Source organism: Pseudonaja textilis, chromosome 7 (genome assembly GCF_049901715.1).
Source record: "Pseudonaja textilis isolate UNSWEBS1 chromosome 7, rPseTex1.2, whole genome shotgun sequence".
Taxonomy (NCBI): Eukaryota; Metazoa; Chordata; class Lepidosauria; order Squamata; family Elapidae; genus Pseudonaja; species Pseudonaja textilis.
Genome location: NC_141996.1, coordinates 39,639,168 through 39,655,164, shown reverse-complemented (window position 1 = coordinate 39,655,164; position 15,997 = coordinate 39,639,168). Strand labels below are relative to the sequence as shown.

Here is a 15,997-nt window from a genome sequence, read left to right as displayed (position 1 = left end):
ATTACTGTGTTTGGGATAGAAATTAAAACTTGCAGAATACAAAGCAATGAATTGATAAAGAAAAATGTAAAATGGGAAAAGCTTCATCATACATATAGTTACTAGTACTACACTACTACTATAGTTGTGTTGGAACCACTGAAACTCTTCCAAGTTGAAAGGATTTAACAGTGACATTACCATTGCCCAAGGGATGCCCCGTTGGGGACTCTTCATGACTCTCTTAACTTACCCACAAATGTGGTACCCATTTATCTACTTGCAGTCACCCTTTCAAATTGCTGGGTCAGCAACAGGGTCTTGAACTCAAACCTGCCAATTGTCAGCTCAGTGTCCTCACCTTGTGAGTCAATGTGTTCCTAAAATACATGTAGTTGAAGCCAGACTTTTCTTTTTCTCATAGTTTAGGGAAATATTTACTTTTATTAATTTACTTTAGTTTTTCATTTAGAAAGTGAATGAAAACTTGCAGTTGCTTTTTAGTACCAAATAGTGTGATTAAAATTTTGGAAATGCTGTCATAGGGGGAAATCTATTGATCATAGTCTATGTGCTACACATGGCTTATGAACTGTAGAAGTGAGTTTCCTCTTATAGTTCTTGGTGTCCTTTTTTAGAAAAAATGTTTGGTTTGGTTTGTTTTGACTCTGTGCACTGGAATGCACTGTTATCTCTCCCAAATAAAACAAAGTATAATGGGAGAAGACCTAACTAAAAATAGAATGTTGAATCAAATGGTTTGTGTTTCACTTACACTTCATATTTAAAATATAATTTGAGTTATTTGTAATGCTTCATGGGAAAAATATCTGAAAGAAGATGAAGGGGACTGTTATCCATCATTTTTGAAGGTACTCCTATTTGAACATTGAGCCATAAACAAAAAGGTATGAACTCGGAAGCAAATAAACATAAACCATATCTGAAAGATTTATTGAGTACTAAAAATTGATTTCTTATTATTACTGTGGGAAATGTAATCATGGATTATAAATGTAAATAAAAACGTAATGTTTGCTGGGTTATGTATCATCTGCACTTTCTTCAAAATAGCTATGTATTTTATTTAAAATGCTGTATGTATTGCATTGAAAGTGATCTTCTGGATATTAAATATCTATCCAAACTTCAATTTAAAGATGAAACCACATCAGAAAAACAAAAAACCAACACCTAGCAGTAATTACCATGTTTCCCTGAAAATAAGACCCGGTGTTATTTTCTTTTGGATTTGAAAATAAGCATTTGGGCTTATTTTGGGGGTGGTCTTTTTTTTCTTTTTCTTCTAAGTGCAGGAGGCATCAAGTGTGAGGGCCAATTGGACTGGGAGCACAGCTACCACTGGCCCCACCCCTTCCTGTCTGCTTGCCTGCAATGGGCCAAACTCTTGGAATGCCCTGGCCTCCACCCGCCCTGCCTTCTGGCCCAGCTGCTGCTGGAACACTTCTTGGCCATGGCAAATGCCATACTGTTCATCAAGTGGCTGCCCATACTGCTGCCTGCCTCGTGAGAGTTCTGTGCCCTCCTTGCAGGGCAGGTGAAGACTGAGGAATGCTGAAAGCTTGGCCCTGATTGAGATCACAGGGAAGCAGACAGTGGAACAGAAGGGTGGTCCACCTGGTTCTGCAGCATAATTTTTTTCCAGAGAAGAAAATGACAGAGACTCAAAACTTCATGTGCTTGCAAAAGGAATGGTTTGGAAAGGAGCAATTAGCTCCATTTCAAAGCATCCCCTTTCTAAGCAGACAAAGCTTCGTGTCTCTCTGGGCAAAAAGTATGCTGCAGAACCAGGTGGAAACAGAAGTGATCCCAATGTGCTGCCCACTCTGACCCACCATCTCAGCTTGCCTGTAGCCCACCTGTGGAGGGAATCAGGATCAAATGTCTTCTCCATGCCTCTGCCTCCACGTCCATAGCACAAGCATCCGGCAAGCCTCCTGTGAGTCATGCAGCTGTGCAGGATATCCAGATCACCTGTCTTCTCCCCCCCACCTCTTCCCCTACACTCAGACTTACCAGTATTTGTGCTACGACAAGGGGTCGGTAGGCTGCTGCTGCTGCTGGACACCATTGACACCCATGTGCCTGCCTCTTCTCATGCTTGGCATGCCTGGGCTTATTTTGGGATAGGGTTTATATTAGGCTCACCCAAAAAACAAGTTAGGGTTTATTTTCAAGATGGGTCTTATTTTCGGGAAAACACAGTAGGTATTTTAATTGCTAATCAATGTACTTTCATTTTCTTTATGATTTAAATTTTACAGTAGCTTTTACCCCACTTCAATTTTTAGCAATGTGTGAAGTCAGCATGACTATTGACTTAATTAGTTGAGGACTGCATTATTGTTTTTAAAAAGTTATTATTTTATCCTGTTATTAAACTATGAACCTGAATTGTGTACTAAAGTACTTGTTTTCTACTATTTTAATGATTGTTTTGTGTTTAGATGTACCTTTTCCTAAAAGCATGTGTTTATCTTGATTTTGTTTATTTTTTAATAAATTATGCTGTCAAGAGTCATGTTTAGTGAGATGGGCAGCGATGTATACATGTTAAATAAATATAAAAAAACTCACATAATAGTACATGATAAAACATAGATATAATGTCTGGTCTCATTTATTCCTCTAAACTCTATTTGCAAGGGTTTTTCTGGGTATATGTGGTGGGTTTTTTTAATATTAAAAATTAATTATGAACAAAATGAAATTGTGAAGACATATTTATACATTGTTTCTGAAAAAGTAGTAGCTTTTCAATATAAAAATATGGAGAATTATATGATTTAAAATATCTTTTTCTTTGTGGTTTTGATTGGGAAAAATGAGTTCATCCAAAAACTATATCTGAATATTTATTTATAACAACCTTTGAAGAATGTGAATGATCGATATAAAATGCTTTTCCAGTGTTAACATTGCTTGAAAGCACTAAAGATTAAGATTGTCGGAAGAAAGGAATGTAAAGTTGGTTTATTTGATCAAGACTAAAATAGATATGACATTTCTGATACTTTATGGATTTTTGCTGACAAAAACACTAAAATGATGGTGCTTTGCAGATTTCTTTATAGATAAGAGAGGGGATATGGAAAGAAGGCATAATTTGTTGTAATTTGACAGAAGTGAACAGTTACTAATATTGTTTATGCTTGTGATGAAGGGTGGGTCTTTATATATTCTTTTTAATTTCTTTTGTTATAGTCTTACCTTTCTTTCTTTCTTTTGTTCTTTCTTTCTTTCCAACTTTTTAGCTTTGCACCTTTTACTATTACTTTCTGTTTTTCTTTTAATTTTTACTTTTGTAATTATAATCTTTTTAAAAATTACTTGAAAAAAATAACATTCCCAGTGCATCATACAACTGAGAGACAATCTCTAATAATAAAAGGTATTCAGTTCTTGTAATTTTAAAATAAATTACAGAACAATTCTACTGGAACAGAAGGTGATCTATCATACATATAGACCCACAAGAACATCCAGAGCTGCAAATAGTGAGAACAATGGGGGGAAGTATTGACCTGTTATTACATTTTTCTTTGATCTCATTCACTTTTTAAAATTGTCCTCTTTCACTGAAATTGTGGATATTAAAACAATTATGCCCACTGTAGTCTTCATGTGGACATAGAAACTTTAAGTGCTCAGAATTCAAATCAATCAGTAAAATCCGCCTTTGTGCTTTCAGTGATTAACAAGGGTACAGAAATGAGTGTCTATCAAGCTTTCAAGATTCAACTGTCCTTAAAGATAGATGTAGTCATTTTACCAAACATCCTATGGCTGAGGAAGTCTTGATTATTTTGTCAAAAAAGGGATTAGCTTAAAATCATTGACTGGCTTTTTGTGCCTTTTTCTCTCTGGGTGCCTTAACTCAGAATGACTCTTTTTGCTCTTATATTTCTGTATCTCTGTTGGGTTAGTTCAGTGTATGTGTGTATGTATGTATGTATGTATGTATGTATGTATGTATGTATGTATATGTATATGTATATGTGTATATAAAATAAATATTCAGTTGATTTCTATCCTGCCTTAAAAGTAATGCAATACTTTTTACATCTCCAATTTTCCTCACAACAATTCTATGGGTGGATTGGATTGAGAAAGAGTGACTGGCCAAAGGTCACCCAGATGAGGACTTTCATGCCTAAATTGGGACTAAAGCCAGCACCTTAACAACTATACCATTTATGATATATGACAATAATAATATAATAACAACATCATACATTTTAAGAAGATACTTGGTTGATACCTAGGCTGCTCGAAGCAACCCGTATCAACCATCAGCATCAGTCAATGATATTTGTGATACATTTTTAAATTTTCAGTTGATTGAGCTTCATGTTTAATGAATAAAAGAGATAATAATAATAATAATAATAATAATAATAATAATAATAATAATAATAATAATACAGTTTATCATGTATATTTTTTATAGACCAGATCCAGTATTATGGACAAAGGATGGTGGAGAATTACCAGATCCAGAAAGAATGGTTGTCAATGGTAGGGAGCTACATATTAATCCCCTAAATAGAACGGACAATGGTACTTACAGATGCGAAGCAGAAAACTCTATTGGCCTAAACAGTGCAGAGTATGTTCTTATTATACATGGTGAGTACTTTATTACTGATATGATACTGTATATCTACATGTGCTGTAATAAATTTTATCTAGATTATTTAAAAATGTTTTTACATTACCATTCTAAAATTTATGCTGGTTCTGTTATAAACTTGGAAAAGTATTAAATGTTGTTTGGAGTTGATAAGTGTATGTAACAGAAAGAGGGATGGATTATATTGTTGACGGAAGTAGTTTTCATACATAAATTAAATGACTGAGAGAGAGAAAAATCATAAACAAAATTTGCCATTCAGGCTTTCAAGTTCTGCACCATTGACTACACAAATCCAAATTCAAATATCCAAGACAGATGACTGTCTAGTGGGTGCTTAAACAGGGCTGGTGAAAGAGACCTAATTGTAACTTCTGAACAAAATATAAATTAGTGCTTCAAATGGGATGTCTTCAAAAAAAATTGCAAAAGTGTTGTTTATCAATGAGGAGTTTTATATAGAAAATGATCATGGTATCTTTTTGCTTGCCTGTGATATTAGCTGAATATCCCAGATTCTATTTAATCAGGCCTTACCCCAATTTTTTTTAAAAAATATAGATCCATACAGTGGATCTATACAATACAGTGTTTCTGTATTGAGAAAAAAAGTGTGAAGAACAAGCAATATGTACAAAATGTTTAATTTTCATGCTTTCAGTTAATATTTTATCTAAGTCACTGCAGACTCATGTGCAGTCTTTATTTTTCAGAATAACTTTATATGCAGTAGCATTACGGAACTAATTTTATCAATAGTTATTGCATCAGTTGATTCGAGATTACTAGCTACATTGTAGCTAAATATATAAGCTTTTTATTTAGTCATTTGTGGTTGTGTTGTTGAACTATAATTTTCAGAATCATCTCAGGGATCAAAAGTTTCATTAAGTAAATCTAAGATTTTTGAAGTGACATAAATGAAACCAGAAAATGTGATTTTTGTTTCTTCCCCTTTTTTCAATGGGAACTCAATATTTTGCTACTAGCTGTTATGATGTAGAGGTTATGTGACTGGATCAGATATTGTTCTATTATTTTCAAAAAGTTTCAGTTATTTATATGTTTCCTTGCTTTTTAAAGCAAATTTTAAAAATTGTTCTCTTACATGATACTGCCTTCTCCATCCCTGAACACCTACCAGATATTCTGTCAACTTTTCACTTCATCAAATTCCATTTGACTAGTATGTAGAAAGCAAGTGGTACCAAACAAAGGTGTCAAACAGGCATACAATACTCTTTGGCAATATCATCCATTATAGTTCTTCAAAAATCAAAAAGGTGGCTATGATAGATAGAAAAAGTTTGACAATGGAGGTATAATGAATTAGATACAAAGTCAGGGGCAAAATTCAACTGATTATTTTCTGGTAAATGGATATTTTGTGGTTGGTTGGTTGGCTGGTTAGTTAGTTGATATATTTGGGGCATTTCTAGGGCTACCCATTCACCAGTGACTCTGAACATCTTACAAAAGATAAACAAGTATTTTAAAAAAATACAAAAAGAGCACAAGAAACTGAAGCAGGGAGGCCATAGCTTACATACTTATCAATTACAAAGCAATTAGTGAAAGCACACTCCATCATTGATCCAATGTCTGTGGAATGAAGCAATTCTTTAATGTTTTCTTAAAGACCATTGTGGTCGGCTTATATAAACACAACTACTAGGAAAGAAAATTTGTGATAGCAACCCAATGATTTTCAAAAGTCAAAATCAGTTCCGTAATTTTAATGTAAAGTTTATACATACACATACACCAATTTTCCCCCACAGAACACATGTACCAGTGTCATTTGCTTGCCCACTACTCAAGAAAGTTTCTGTTCAGAAAGCATTTTATCAATGAACAGATAAATATACATTTCTTCATACAAGCTTCCGTTCATATTAATCCTACTATAAAAATGGCAAAGAAACCATAACATATTTTGCTTTTTTATTTTTAGTACCATAGCATGATAGGTGTTTTAGAAACATGGGTGCATTAAAGTTTATTAAATCATTTTCCTTTTGCTACTAGTTAATTGTTTGCACCCTGTTGATCTGATTATCTAGCTCAATGGGAATCAGAAAAAAGTGTCATTATAAAGATTATGTTGTAATGATAAAAGTTTATCATTGCCTAGTTGCTGACACATTCTGTAATTTGGTAGTCTTTCATATTATGTAGCTGAGAATTGACCTTGCTGACATTTTCTGTAATGGGTAATTGAGGTCTTTTTTTTTCTTTAAAAAAATCCTAATTAAATTTCTGCAAATATAGATTTAGAACTACAGAGGATAATTGCAGTTTGTGATGAGGGGAAGGGTGTTAGTTTAAGCAACACTAGACGCGTCGGAAACAACATAAGATTTTCCTGGCATTTCCAAGTTTTTAAAAGTTCCATTATTTAGCAGTGTTTGTGGTCAAATGTTTCTTTGGTACAGTTTGATGTTACAAATAGACAATTTCTTATTCTTATCCTGTTTTTGAGCAAGAAGACTATAAGTATAGGGTTTTGAACTGCTTGCAATGGGATTTTTTTGTCTTTTCATTGTGAATGGGAGAAAGTTTTTGACTTTTAATAGAGGACATACCCTTATTTTCATTTTGCACAAAAAAATGTCTCTATCATTTAATATATTCTTCCAATGCAAAGTTAATAAGCACTATAGTTGGGTAAGAGGAACTTATGATAATCTTTTCTCTCTTAACAGTTCAGTTTAAGAATACGAAGCACAGCACCAAAAGAAAATAGTTTCCTTCCCAAAAATATGCTGAGGACATTTATAAGGAGCTCAGCAGAATACACATTTCCTTTCATTTTTCTCCAATTTTTCATGTGACATGATTATGAGTTATGCCTCAAAAATTTGTTTTTTATAAAAGAGTAAAACATGGGAAAGAGTAAAAATTGTAGCAGTCGTGGCTTAAATATTAGCACTATTCTCTCTAGTTCTTTTCTCTGAGTTCTTAATTTCTGTTCTCGATTTTAGAAATTTGAAAACAACTGTAAACCTTACATTGGCTTAATGTTTATTGTATCAGTATACAATGAATTGAAATATTATGAATCTAAACCAAAAACATATCCATTCATAACGTATATGTAAATTTATTTTGTTTTTCTAGCCTCTCATGATGTGATTCTTAAAACGTGAAATATAAAAGTAACCCTGATGGATCATATATGCACATACACAAATGTGTCAGTCAGTCAGTCAGTTTCTCTGTCTGTCTGTCTGTCTAGTGATCTTTCATTCTATCTCACACTGAGAAGAAAAAGAACCTGAGCTGATTGCTAAATTCAGCGGACTAGGAAATTGCGGTATTTGGAGTCTTCACAAAAGTATATTTGTGCTTTTCACACAATTCTTTCTCACTTTAGATTGTAAAATCAATCAAATTTAAGGTTGAAAGTCAGCTAGCAATTCAGCTTGTAGCTTGAATAAGAGAGAAAAAAATGCTTCCTAGTTAATTTAATATTGAATAGTCCTATGTCTTTTTAAGTATTAATTTTGCATTGATTCAACACTTGGGGTAAGCATCTTGAACAGTTCTAATGTTATAATTAATAATAAGTCACCTCAGTTTATAGGAGGATAAAAAAATAAAACTATCCTAAAGCTTCTTTAGAAACCTGTGCAATGGAAAAAGACAGCTGAAGCAAATCTAGTATTCCAAAGGCTATTTGGTTAGAATCTTGGGGAATTTATTTATTCTTTAAGAAATAAACAGTTGCCTAAATCACTGGGTCAAATATAAATTTTATATTTCAGTTTTCCAAATTTTTAGATCGGGTTGTCAAACTCACGTCATCACAGCAGCATCATGTGATGTTTCAGGACTTTTCCCCCCTTTGCTAAACTGGGCATGGGCGTGGCCAGCATGTGACGCATCTGGCCTGTGGGCCAGAAGTTTGACAGCCCTGATTTAAATGATTATAAACATTTTAAAAAAAAAACATTTTCTCTCACACATACTTTCCTCCTTTTAAAACAAATATCTATTTGTTTTAAAATATGGATAGCATTATGAATTACATCTATATTACATCTTTTTGAATCAAATATATTACTTTCATTAACACTATATAAAGTATGAAACCACTAGCATCAAATTAGTTTTGATATAGAAAAAATGTATTTTTACTGAATTATTAGAGTGCAATGTTACTTTCTGATTTGTGATTGTGAAGTTTTTACATAGAAATATAATAAGAAAAGGTTAAAAATATTTTAATGTATTCCTGGTAATTAATCAGCAAGATATGAGCATAAAGAACCTCTTAAAACTGGTCTCATTGCAACGCAAAGGATTACTTTTAAAATTATTTTAAATTTTGTTGTAAAGTTACATTTTAAACCATTCTGATTTAAGAATCTACTTGATAAGTTACATTGAAACTGAGGTTCTAACAGTGACAGCAGGGAATGTCTGAACAGCTTATTCAATCACAAATGACAAAATCAGTATCTTGTATAAGCAAAATCGGTATCTTGTATAAGCAACTGGAACTGAACTTTGGAAAAAATCATCTTTGTATTTTATTTGTGAATATATCAGTTTGGTCTAGTTGTTAAGGCAGCAGGTCATAACTATGAGTTCTAGTTCTCCCTTAGCCGCACTAGAAAGCTAACTGGGTGACCTTGGGACAGTCACCCTCTAAGCCAATCCCTCACAGGATTGTTGTTGTGGGAAAAAAGAGGAAGATATGCTAGATATGTTTACTGCCTTGAGTTAGTTATTTTTAAAAATAATAAAAGTGGGATACAAACAAATGAAATAAATAAGCACCATTACATTAGTTACAGAATTATAAAAAAACAAATATCTGGTGACAACATTTTTGTTTATATTATTAAAATAGGTTCACAGAAACTTTCTTCACAATGCAACATTTAAAATCATGCTTCCACATTGGGCATGATCACTGAAATTATCTAAAGATATAAACTCAAATCTAGGAAATTGTCATTTTTCAAGTTTAGGCAATTAGTATATTTATTTTTGTATTAGCTAGCCAAAATACTGTACATGTTTTCAAATCTGACTGGAAGATTTGAACACTGAATATGGGACCCAGGTGAATTATTATGGTAATGATATTAGCAAACTGCTCTAGAAACCTGTGCAATGGAAAAACAACTCTCTTTCTGTTAAAAAAAAATACCTGACTTCTAAATGTGTGTACTTGTCAGACATTCGCAGTAATACAAGCTGCTGGCCAGGTACAGAATGCACATTCCCATGAGGGAGAAATCTTCTTTGTTTTGTACATAAAGGCCAGGCTGGGAAGTGAGAGAGTTTTGAAAATAAAGAATGGATCTCCAAGAGAAGTTTCTGAACCGAAGCTGGAAAAGAACAGTTTATCTCATATTCCCTGTAGCTTCAGATTAAATTTTGAAATCACAAACAAAGGGAAAGTCCAGGAAAATTGAAATAGAGAAACATATATTTCAAATAGCAGCTATTTCTAAAGAAACAAATAAGAACCATTTTGTTCTAGATTTATTTTTCTTATAAATTGTACAAATTTATACTTCTGTACAAGTTATTAAACCAAATAAGAAACCTTACAGTTTGTTTATCTGCCTGTTTATCTGTAAAGAAATCTGATTTACACTATTTTCTTTTAAACTAATATTAATCTGAAACAACAATCTTTTTGGAGCAGAAAACAGGTAATTTGTAGCTATATTATGGTCTGCTTGGATCATTTGCATTTTCTTCTGAATTATTCCTGTAAGCAAGTTGTTTCATCATGATATGGATAGATCTTGAGTTTATCTTTTTCATCTTTGATCTCTGCATTTTAATTCTAGCATTTATATTTTATTTTATTTTAAAACAATAATTTTAGTTTTTTATCAACAGTCAGATTAAGAAAGGTAGATAGTGACTAATTGTAGACTTAAGGTGACATACTGTACACCTAGAACAGATTGGTAGCAGGAGCTAGCTACCAATTTGATACACCAAGCAAGAGGCGCCATGTCATTAAGAACCAGAGGTTGTTTTGGAAAGGACGTAACAAAGTCAAAATCAGGGCATCCCAGAGTAAATTTTTCTTTGCTCAGTACTATGGATTAAATCTGAACATTTTTGCTTTCTGAACATTCAACCATCCTTTAATATATTATCATAGTACAAATTATTAGGCTTCAATCTCCTTGTATGGAAAAAGCTACAATAGAGATATCAATTTGCATCAATGAGGTTTCTCAAGGACCTTGAAATTCAAGATTCTAAACAACTGTGAGTACCAGCTGCTTGGTCCTTGCTTCATTTTTTATTTCATAAAATAAACTAGAGTACTCAGGCAAGCAAGGCAGTAAAAAAGAAAGCAGAGAAAGAAATGCAATAGCAGTTGGTAAGGGGAACGATGAGTAACAATGATAGCAAGTTTCCATATTTCAAGTCTTATATTTTTATAAACCCAATTAATCTACTCACTCTGTTCCTTATTACATTGTTTATATTGTGTAACCTTTTATCAAGAAATTATTTACAATTTATGTTTTGGACACAATTAGTATTAATAACTTTTAATTTTCATTGACTCTCATCATAAAAGACAGGATAGCTGCCCAGGTATATACAGTACATATATATCTTATATAACAAATGAAAACTGTTGCTGTCTGAATTACTACTCAAATTCTGAATTTGAATTTTTAGTCAATTGCTGAATTCATGAAAATGTATTCATAACCACTCACATTTCCTAAATAGTTTGAATGTATAATGCTTCTAAATTTCATTTTGATTGCATTTGTTGCATATTAATTTACTCCAATGAGTCAATATTTGTTTTTTATATACAGTTATTGGCTTATGACTTACAGTACCAACGTAGATGGGTGGTTACCAGTCTCTGGAGAAACCTAATCTTATCTGATGAGCAACACAAGATATTGAGGCTCAGGAACAAAACAAAAATTATGAGAAGAGTGGAGAGTGGAATAAAATTCACTCATTCATATAAAAATATGCTTTTTTCTATGACTGATTGGGTTAGACTTGACCTGGGTTGTTGAAGAAGACAACTGCCTAGCACTGATAGAGATTCAGACAATGGAGACTTCCAAGAGAGATCTGTACAGCTTCTTCTCCAGCAGGTCAACCACATATTCGTTTCCCATCACCTTTGCCTTGTTGTCCTGTTAAGGTTACTAAGCCAAATGTGACTTGTTACATGGCAGCTAACTGTTCACTTTCTTATATCCAGTTGCTGTTTTCCAGTCCCTCTCTGATTTTGATGAATTACTTTCCAATTCCACTCATCACTGAATAACCTAAAAATACCCAGCTCCTGACCCCATTATCCTATTTTCAAGAAGTAAAATATATTTTCAGGTTTTGCTTGCCTATTATTTTAACTATCACTAGGACCAGTCCTAGTTCATGAAAAGTTAAAATAAAGTTGTTTTAGCCAAATTTAGAGTTTAAAAGCAAACTAAAGTTTTGTTCTGTTTTCTACTTTTTTTTCCAAAATGTTATTATTTCTTTATAGTTATTGTCTGTAATATAACTTATGGAATATTGATTTCAAATAAAAATAAGTGTTTTGATAAGTGGCTTTAAATAAACAATAAAAAGATGAAACCCCCTCTGCTTTGGGGCTCCTATGAAGAGCCAGTGTCTCTCATCTATTTTTCCATATTCCTTCTCATCCTGGAGCCAGTAGAAAATCATGCTGCCCTAAATCTTACTTCTCATGCAATGAAAACTTAGCAGTCATATAGAATGTGCTAGGACGTGATGCTATCTAGGTACAGTAGCTATTACAAATATCTAAGCACCATGATTTGATAGTAGCTTCAGGTAAAATTGCTGCCATGCCTAACATCATCCAACATGTGAAAAGCCTTTTCCAAAAAGCACATTATTATTGCATCATGTACCATATTATTTTCCAATCCTACCATTAACAGTTTAACCTTTTTTTTTTTTTACAAAAAAAGTATTTCTGATTTTTGAGCCAGTTATTTCATATATCAACCATGATATGTGTGTATGTATGTATGTATGGCATCTGGAAGAGACTGTGATATTTAGAACTGAGCTGTTTAATTTTAAAAGCTGACATTTTTAAGTTATTAGTTAGGGGTTAATCAAATGTTTAATAATTTGACGATAACTTGTCTGTTTTTTTTCAAAAGGCCAAAAATGTTTTACTGGAAATTTTTAATTGGGATTATGCCAGAGAGTAAGATTATCATGTGAATACATTCTAAAATTTAGTTCACAACATCATCCAAATGTGCTTTGAAGTTTTTAATGCAGTGCAATAGAAATATGTTTAAGGTTAATCCAAATCTTTGCCATGATGTCATTTTTATTAGAAAAGCCCTTTTAAATCAGTTATAAATTCTTCCTTATATTTATTTGTATACTGTCATTAGATTCTAGGATTCGTATGTTTGTTTTCCTCTTCTGTCACCAGTTGTTTAATAAGAAGAAGAGGAATGTCCCAAACTAAACTATATAATTTATTAGTCATTATTTCTCTAGCATTTAATCTATTTCATTTTAATTATTTATACCACTATCTATGGAGGTACTGTGAAGCCATCCTAAATAGTAAATAACCTACTGCTTTATTTCATCAAAGGATATTTGGGAAGTACGGGTCAATGACTTATATAATATAGAAAATGTGTAATAAAACACATGAAAATTGATTCATTTCAATTCAATTCCTTATTGTTTGGAGGGGCTATATTCTAACTCTTATGTTCCTATTCTGTAGAGTTTTGTGGATTTCCTTTCCTTTTTTGTTATGAACACAAGTGTAGGATTTCTGGTATGTCCAACCTGCTAATATGTTTAAATGTGGTAATAGGAAATTAATGCAGAATGCATGAGTTACTAGACATAGCTCTGAATAGTTTGTTTTTGGTTTTTGTTACTGTGATCAATTTATATAGCCACAAAAATCAATGTGCAACTCAAAGTGGCAATCAAAGAAAAAATCATAATAACAACATCAATTATAATGAAACACATTGTGTGCCAGAGGCAACATCAAGCAACCAAAACCAATCAGAAACAAAGTCTACCATTAGAAAAAACATATGCATGAATTAATTTCTTGTAATTGGGAGAAGCAAAACGAAGTCTCAGATTTCTACTTCTCCAAAACCACTAGCTTCTGGAAAAGAATCCCAAGCTTCAAAGTGACCTATTTGATTCCAGTGACAAAGTGGAAATAGTTAAGATTATTCTATGAACTAAGTTCAATTTCACAGTTTTAAGGATCCAAGTTATAATCATTTCTGCTGAATTTATATGACACCACATCAAAACATATATATGTTTAAAATATTTTTAAAATAATCCTGGCTTACTTGCAGCTATATAATAATTTAATAATTTATTACATTATTTACAAAATAACAGGCATAAGAATATTCGACCAGCTAATAAAATAAATAAATTACAAATACAATAAAAACATTGAATGTGCGGACAAATTTGGTGCTGAAATGAAAACAACATTGGCACAATAAGTTAAGATACCGTTTTTCTTAGGTTATTGAAGATATTAGTGCAAAGGATGATATGAGAGAAGGACATCTTATAAGTAGTTGGTATGAAATAGCCCAATTTTTACAAATTAATTGGCTTTGAACTGCTGAGCCCTTCCAAGAATGGAACCTGCAAGCATCTTTTTCAATTGCATCCCTAAATGTAATGCATTAATCCAATTTATAGATTATCTTACAGCTCTAACCTTGCACGGTCATTCTTTTCCAAGGAAGACCACAGTTCATGGCCTACATAAAACTGATGTTGAAGATATTAAAGAGCATGAAGGAAGGGTAAAAAAAGGAAACTTGTCAATTAAGTCACATATCAAGGGGGAAAAAACCCCAAACTAACAGTGAAATGAAAGCACTTTTATTCCACCATGTGGCATTTGCTTGAGTAGATTTCATAGTCAGGAGTTTAGAGACAATAAGATGATAACTTTCCTATATCTCTCTTGACAAAATTCATTTATCAGAACATCTTGTGTAAGATTTGATTCCCCCGCCCCCCAAAAAACTTCGTTGTCATCTATTGGTGATTGTCTTTCCATTCCTATTTGAAACAGCAGCAGTTCCAAGTTTTAATTTTTTATGACATAAAATTAAGTTACAATGTACAGGCAATATAGCTATGTTAAGGGAAGTTTTAGTTTATGTTCTGTTCCCAAAGCCAGAGAAACAGCTCATGATACAGATTTTGTTTTTGTTTTTATTAGTCTTGCCATATATTACCAAAGACAGGGAACCTCCACTTGGTCTTCAGTGATTGTTCTTCCCCTTTACATTACTTTGAATCTACATAAAACTGGATTTTGGCCTAGGATTGTGCTGTAGTTCACATATACATTTATGAAGCATCTATTCAGTTACGTAAATACTTTCTCAGCCAGTTTCTGGAGCAATTGTAAAATATTTATTACATGGCAAAATACTCTGAAATTCTAGCCTTTTTTTTTTTTTTTTGCATGATTGCTAACCTATCCATTTTTAAATGAATTACGCTGTTTGCATAATAATGCTAAGAAATGCACAAGTTGTTTATTTTAAAAAAAGAGCATCCATGATTAATGTTGACTAATGTCAGTTCTGTTTAATAGTCATGGCAGTTTCTCTCCAGGCAATGTTGTAGTTTGTCCTTGTGATTAATGTGGCAACATTAAATTTTGAAAAGCCTGCCTTAATTTTGATAACCAGGGTTATCTCTTATTGAGGAACTGTTTTAAATGTTAATATGTTAAGGATGTAAGCACAGAGTTATATAGATACCTATGTGAAAATATTGCAGAAGTAAATGTTAGAGAATAATAATATTTGCTCTAATTAATTGGGAATGGGAGTGTGACATTTTGGGGTGTCTCAAATGTATTAACTATGGAAAAGACAGACCGTCTTTTGAAATGGCAATATAATTTGTAATGCATGAAAATTAGGAATAGGTCTAAAATCAAAAAGTCTAGTGGAATAATTAGCTGTGAATGGAGGCTGCTGGTATACATAAAATATTCTAAACCTCAATTCTGTGCTTTGAAAATAATCCTCCTATATGATACTGTCTGATTTTCTTTACTATGTATGCACATTAATAATGCTCTGATATTGGTTTTCAAAGAAAATGAAAGCTGTATCTCTCACTTGTATTATCCTCCAAAGATATCATTAGCTATTCCTGAACTAATGACGTTTTTAACTCTGTCTATGTGGCTAGTTTCCTAGATATACAGTGCTTAAAGCCAAGTTTTTGAACATTTTCAATGGTTTTCTTCCATGTTTTCTTTTTCTTCTGTGCCTTTTTAACAAAAAACAACAACAACAATCTTTGATTCAGTCAGTGAAGATTTTA

At 32.5% G+C, this 15,997-nt stretch overlaps 1 protein-coding gene across 5 annotated transcripts in view; it reads left to right on the top strand.

Moving 5' to 3' along the window:
* CADM2 (cell adhesion molecule 2) overlaps nucleotides 1–15,997 on the top strand; it is a 393,141-nt gene that overhangs the window by 343,986 nt on the left and 33,158 nt on the right. For all 5 annotated transcript variants that reach the window (XR_015744336.1, XM_026700674.2, XM_087937496.1 and 2 more), the window contains one exon: nucleotides 4,451–4,629. Coding sequence is in view for 4 of the 5 variants with exons in the window: in XM_026700674.2 (XP_026556459.1) it covers nucleotides 4,451–4,629 (179 nt within the window). In the remaining variant the exon portion in view is untranslated. The remainder of the gene's footprint in view (nucleotides 1–4,450; nucleotides 4,630–15,997) is intronic.